Genomic DNA, 7,047 nt, shown 5'->3' with positions numbered 1-7,047 from the left:
TTCCAATGCGCTCGACAACTTGGCGGCCCACGTGGAAGTACATTGCAACCCGGACGATCTCCCTACGTGTAAGCACGCCTCCTACACTGCGAAGTAGTAGGGTTTCCCAGATGGCCTGGCGTTCACTATCCGTAATCTCCCTCATCCACCAACTTTCGAATTGAATCCGGAAGCCAGTGTGCGGGGGCCAGTGTGCGGTGGCCAGTGAGCGGGAGAAAGCGCGGGAGATTCAGAATTCAAATTCGATCGGTTTAGAAGGGGAATTATGTTGAGTAGGCTGAAATATGATTGGAAACGGTCATCTATTTCCGAACAGAGGTAGTACAAGAACTGTAAAAAATGCATGTTAACGTGTAGCCACGTTTACTTTGGCGGTGACTAGTATCAGTGCCTCCCAGTGCCACCTTAGTTAGCTTCCATAAGTTACAAACTTGCAGTCGGGAGTAAGCAGAGCACCATCGAATACGCGAGTTGCATCTTCAAGAGAGCCGAGTAGTTGCATCAACGGGGTCAGCATATCGAAGCTGTAATTGACACTTGACACACGATCCTCCACGTGATCCCAGCCAAAGCATAAGAACCCATGCATCTCCAGTCTACGACCGAGAAGCTTAGCTCCGAGTGGGTCGAATTTTTCATCGATTCCTAGACGAGGGAAGGCGTGTCGTAGTGTGTTTTCGCTGACAGTTACATACACTTTACCATACGCAACAACCGAGTTTTGATGGTCACTCTCCAAACGCACGAGCTCAATGTTGAAGGTATCATCATAGTAGCAAGCCAGAAGCCCCCAGCACCTCAAGATTTCCTCAATGCCGTACCCAGTATCCACGCTCACGTCAGGTACCATTGTTGACTGGAGGAACTTGCGGTGACTGGTGCATTCGACAGCTCCCAAGGATCCTTGGGAGAGTGACACCTGCTTCGACGCTGGTTTGAGACCGTAGCGGAATAGGTGAAAGTACTCGACAGCGAAACGCCACGGCTTGGGGTTCGATTGGACACCAAGTATGATCGTCTTCATTTCCAGCGTCCGAACCTCATTCCGCAGCCGCTCAACCTCGCTCTCGAGGGACAGCGTCTTTGAAGCCATCTTCTTTCGGTATCGCATCTGAATAATGCGCCGTTGCTCTCGAAAACGCACAACAACGTCGTCCTTCGTCGTAGTTTTCATCTGAGCGCGATGACTAGACCTTAGGGGTTCTTCTCTTGGAATCATGCTCTTTTGGTGCGTGCTTGCATCGATCTTTGCTCCCTGCTTCCGCTCGGAGTGGGAATGAGCCTTTAGCGTTGGAGCCATTGAGGTGCAATCGTTCTCGAGTGGGGCTTTCGCAGCCACCTGTACGAAGCTGATAACTTCTTCGTAGAACGAGGCGCCATCATCGACAAAATCGCGCTGTGTACGCCGGGACCGCGACACAACGTCACCAATAACGCTGTCACTAAGGCTATGGTAATTGGGCGGCTGAAGTACGCTGCTGTCCATCTTGAGTTGGCTTGGCGGGTGCGGGAGTAATTCGTGACTGATCTGGAGCTCGGTAGAGCACAGTGCGGGCCACAACCAACAAGCCAGTTAAGCTCCCAAACACATGGCAATCAAATGGGATGGTGAAAAATAGAGCTCGCGATCTATAACATGGGCATTGGAATCGGGGACTGTATCCGTTGATATACGTCATGTTAGCGTATAGCTACATACATACTCATTATAGCTCAAATATACTATTTCTAGGTCGAAGTGTTACACCATTAACGGTCTCCAACACTTGCCCATACCGGTACTGTATGTACCGTCGCATTGCGACCGGAAATCACCAGACGCAATTCCGATGATAACGAGAAGATGAGGAGGGATATGCCACATACAGTGCGATGGTCGTCTTAACACGACCGTGCCACGTACGCACGCTCGCAATCAATGTTTACCGAAGCTCACCTGAGTGATGCATGGAAGTTGTTACTGCTGTGTAACCCCATTCACATTTATGCCAAAATTGAGTTTCGCACATGTATGAGAGGACTCAAATGGAAGTTATCAGATCTGTGTTATTACAGCGATGCCGAACAAACGTTTCTTCTATAAAAGGCAATGCACAGTTTGTCGGCTTAATATTCCAACGCGTTTTTGTGTGTGCATTGGTTGTTTCATCATCAAACCAAGAAGCGAAGAAACCTCCCTTTTGTGACGTTCTACTCCTCAAACATGATGATTGGATCATCTATTTGGTCGGAACATTGGTCGCAAAAAAAAAAAGAAAAAAAAGAAGAGCAAACGATGAAACACCACAAAAACAAAAACGTTTCTTGGTTTGATCCGTTTGATCCATAGGGGAGGGTTCTGCACTAAAAAATCTGTGACAAATGTCACTCGTGTTCATCGAAGAACAGATACACGATGAGCAACCGTGCCAGCAGCTGTGTCAGACTGTATTACTACACAAAAGTGATCTATAGTAGCATATTAATATTCCTCGCACAGGACGTGTAAGAACAGTTTTTCAACTTTGTACATGTATGAGTTGCACTTCGTATCAGTTATACAGGTACAGTACGACGCGGGGAGAATGTCACATTCTGAATGTGGGATACTGTACTAACTGGGGCGCATCCACGCGCTGCTTGAAACCAGTGTATCACGGGAAGGAGCCCCAGAGGAGAATCCATACGAAAGAAAGAAAACGAAGTTGATTAACTGGAAGGTTGGACTATCGCTAGCTAACTAACTAATTATCAACTTTCACCTAGCAATCATTAATAGCGAGGAATCCAGATTCGACGTTCTTGATGTGGTAATGTTTCTGACACAGGAATATCAAATTCCAATTTAGTGAGGGCTAATATAATCGCTCTTCTATCAACATTCAAGGTTCGTGCATGTCGATAAATATATTGACAATGACGGCCGAAAGTTGCGAGTATGCTTGGAATGTTTGGCGTGTTCGAAGTCGTTTTTTCGAGAAGTTACCATACAACATGGAAAGCTACAGCAACATGAACTCCCCACAACGTGAATAACAACTGACAATTGCAGCGCCATTGACAATCAATATCACGAGTGCTTGAAAATAATGGTAGTTTCCATGAGAGAGGTTTGGTGAATGTATGTTCCCACGGTTCCCATAGAGTATTCCACGTAACCATCAGTGATGGGCATGAAACGAACCAGTGTTCCAGGGTTTTACTCGCTGAACAAGAGCTTCTAACACACTGTTGACTGTGGGGATTTAATGATCGTAAGAAATATAATCTTGACCCAACAATCAGGACCCCAAAGCACAGCCGAAACATTACATCGTGAACCACAGGGATCAAACAGCGTCTTAGCCTCTCGATACTGCTCAACGTTGTGTGAATAAGTATTCTGGGGCACCCCAGTTCTTGCATGGGGTGGGTCACCCTTACTTGCTCTGGTTGGAGAAGTCTTAACCAATCTTCGGCTCGCAACTCCGGGATAAATCTCTGGGCTTGATCAAACGTTATTCCTTTAACAGGTGGTAACGTAACCCGGCTGTACTCCAGCGTCAGAATTTGGTAGCAACCTCATGAACATTTGTGTTAGCTGACGATACAGCCCGAAATTTTCACTTAAGGTTCACTCTAGACACAATGACGCTGTCCAGAACTTCACAAATCTGATGAAACAATGCAACTGGTGTTGGCCAGTGCTGGGTTTCATCCAAGAGATCAGCAAGACACCATTTCTTCCTAGCTGCAAGCTCACGGCACAAAGTCCGAAATTTAATAGATCCCATTCCAATGGGGTGTCTTGGAGCATGTCTGTTAGGCAGTACCTGAAACTCGGTCGATTTTTCCACCAAATAGGATTAAATAATCCGAATTGAAGTATTTTCATTCTATTGTAGTGAAGCGTATATCTGTTAGGCCACTTCAATCGTTTCCAGGATTTGAACAAGCATCTCATCCATGTATGGAGCATTGCAACTCTCCATCCAGCAGTCCTGGAAGGTTCTGTGGTGAAGCAGACCGCGAGATGAGAAGTGATGAGCGAGGCGCGCCAGAGGACCGTTGCCCAGAGTGAAAGAACGCGACCTGTACGGAATCTTCTGCGCAAAGGGTGAAAGACACCTCAGATGTCTAGTCTGAGTTGGAGCTGTCATCGGACTACCTCACTTTAGTGACACCCCGTTTGAGTGACCCCGTCTCAGGTCTAGGACGACCCCGTCCTAGGAATCCCTGAGACGCGGTCTGGAGGACCCCGTCTCAGAGATCAAGCGTCATAAATCAGGGCATGGGTCATCGAAGTAGGGTTAGGCATGGAACCGTAGCTTAGCAATCTTCAAGTAGTCAGTCGGTAGCATAGGATAGGTGTAAGGCTCAGTCCCGAATCTTCTTTGTGCCGCTCAAGTGGATTTCTCCCTTGTGGTCCAAGGCTTCCGAGTGCCGGCAAGCAGAGCCGCCCCGATAACGCGGCCCCCCGTCCCTCGGTCGTCGGTGTACTCACCCTCAGACCCGTGCCCAACAGGAGGGACACGTTAAACGATACCGCTCAAGCACGCCCGATAACGCGTCGCTGAAGGCGAAGACCCGTGCCGGCCCCGATAACGCCGCACAAAAACCGCGTCGGCCCCGATAACGCCACGCACCCCAAGGACGCGACGCACCGATAACTGCACGTGTTCAAGGGCAAGAAAGGAGAAAAGACGGATCGAGGACAAGACCGTCCCAGTAAGGAAGACTTCACGCTCCAAGCTCGAGCTACTCGTTACCCTATCCTGAGATACGCTACTCAAGTCCCGGGGAAATACCCGACGCGCCCACCGACAGCGGACGCGACGGGTTTGTGCGAGGACAACTTTGCAGATTTCTGCGAGGGCGCTACTCCACAGTTCTTGAAATAAGAAACAACCAGACCAAGATCGGTATTGAGGAACGCTTGTGATGTTGGTGGCAAATGCCGAAGTGAGTTGATTAAAGTTACCAAAGCTGGCCTACTTGTCCTCATCTACTCTACTCCCCTCTTGTCCTTCTTGTTGTCCTTTCGCGTGGGCTTGTGCAAACACCGGTCGGTGCTCCCTCGAACCAACCAAGCCGACCATCCCATTATCGGCCAATAGGAAGCGTTCTAGGGCGCTTCAGGGTGAACCGTTTTACACGGTCCGAACCGTGCTAGCGGTGCACTTCAACAGGCGGCAATATGCTCCAAAACGCATTTGCAATAACACCGCGATTGGACAGTACCAAACTGATGAGCTCAGTTCCCCATGTCCTTCCAAAGCGTGTACAATCTGTTGAAGAAGTAGCTTTAGATGCTGTCTCCGTATGCTGTCAGCAATTACAGGGACACCAATGCCATGCATTTCCCGAGGAAGGATAGATAGGTCGCGCTTAACAATGTGTATTCCTCAAATCCCCACATTGACATGATTATACAAGATGTATCGCGTTACAATAGCTTGCCAGCGTTTGATAAATCGATTCGGAATGATAACCGTGGCCGTAAAATACCATGACACAGATAAAATCATCATCTGAACGATGAGTCGGCGACCCATGAGTGTGCGGGCTCGGCCCTTCCATAATCGAAGACGTGACATCATCCGTTTGTCGAGCTGGTTTAGAATTTGTGTTGATGTGTCAAAATTTCCAAAGGGAATTCCGAGGTACTTCACTATTTCTCCTTGATGAAGTGATCGCAGTGGATCAATTGTAGGAGCAGCTCGATGATTGTTGAGACTCATGACGACAGACTTACCATGGTTCAGCTTTGGCCCAGATCCTTTGCAATAGCACTCTACCAATCGTAGGTGATGTTGTAGCGACTGGCGAAACGGCGCAGCGGAAGAAGACGACTAGAGCGAAGATCCACGGTGGATAGCTCGAAGGGTCGTGAGGCGAGGTCTTGGAGGAGGAGGCTTGAGAGTTTTTATGGAGACTCGAGTAGAAGTTGTTAAAATGGAAAGTGATATTGAAATGGTTAGTGGTTTGTCGTCTATGGGCTACCTCGAGGAGGTACTCCCTTGTTACCCTATGTAATTATATCCATTTCACTATACTAGATTCTCCGTAGTCGTTGTTGAAGTTGAATCTTGAAGGTAGGCAATGACTGCGGTTCACATGTAGATTACCTGTGCCCAGGCGTGTGCCTGTACAGTAACCTAGTGGTTGAAATTGAAACGAATGGCACTCGACGCCTCAGCGTCTTGGCCGAGGGCCCTGAAGCTGGTGCGTCGTTACATCCTCCCGGACTTGACTTCTCGTTGACGGTTCTTGTAATCGTTAACGAGAACCTTCCAGTGCGACACATGTTTGATGTCCTTCTCGCACTCCCACGTGGATTCATGGTCAGGTAATCGATGCCACTTGACAAGCCATTCTAGTTTGCGGTTAAACAGGCGCCTCCGGATCCGTTTCTCGATGATATGCAATGTATTACCAGTGTCGTCATCGACAATCAGTCGAGAAGCCTTGGGAATAGGACGAGTCTTGAAATGAGACGGGTTTTCGATGTATGGACTCAGAACATCCACGTTAAACGTCGGATTCACACGTTTCATGCTTCTCGGAAGTTGCAATTTGGCAACGTTCGGGTTAACCATCATGATGATCTCAAATGGTCCCACTTTGCGAGCAGCAAGCTTAGCACGTTTTCCGTCAATGTCCTGGGTGACATGTCCCGACGGGATACGACGTGTATCCAGTACGACTAAATCTCCAGCCTGGAACGTGATCGATGATCTCTTCTTGTCATAGTACTTCTTTTGACGTTCTTGGGCTTGCAACAAGTGTTTCTTGGCGACTTCAATTATCTCTTGGCGTTTTTCCTTGAACTGTTTTGCGTATTCAGCAATGTCATGTTGCACTTGGTTCATGATATTTGAGTTGTCGAGCGGATTTAATGGGCTGCGTTCCTTGCGGCCAGTATCAACTTCAAATGGCGAAAAACCAGTAGATGCACTAACAAGAGTAGCATGAGCATACTTAATCGTTCCTAGATGTTCCGACCAGTCACGTCCGTGATACGATATCATGCAGCGTAGAGCGTCTTCTAGAATCAGATTCTGACGTTCAGTCTGTCCATCAGCTTGA

At 48.1% G+C, this 7,047-nt stretch overlaps 2 protein-coding genes across 2 annotated transcripts; both read right to left on the bottom strand.

Moving 5' to 3' along the window:
• Positions 1–409: 409 nt before the first annotated feature.
• IUM83_01341 (uncharacterized protein) lies at positions 410–1,486 on the bottom strand (the record flags this gene model as incomplete). The annotated part of the gene is made up of 1 exon (XM_067925186.1): positions 410–1,486. One exon carries the CDS (start codon positions 1,484–1,486, stop codon positions 410–412), a length of 1,077 nt encoding a protein of 358 aa, XP_067797713.1.
• Positions 1,487–6,191: 4,705 nt separating this feature from the next.
• On the bottom strand, positions 6,192–6,830 carry IUM83_01340 (Chromo domain/shadow; the record flags this gene model as incomplete). The annotated part of the gene is made up of 1 exon (XM_067925185.1): positions 6,192–6,830. The coding sequence occupies one exon, from the start codon at positions 6,828–6,830 to the stop codon at positions 6,192–6,194; it is 639 nt and encodes a 212-aa protein (XP_067797496.1).
• Positions 6,831–7,047: the final 217 nt, after the last annotated feature.

This window comes from Phytophthora cinnamomi (assembly GCF_018691715.1).
Source record: "Phytophthora cinnamomi strain GKB4 chromosome Unknown Contig14, whole genome shotgun sequence".
Lineage (NCBI taxonomy): Eukaryota > Oomycota > Peronosporomycetes > Peronosporales > Peronosporaceae > Phytophthora > Phytophthora cinnamomi.
This window is presented reverse-complemented; position numbering and strand designations above follow the sequence as displayed.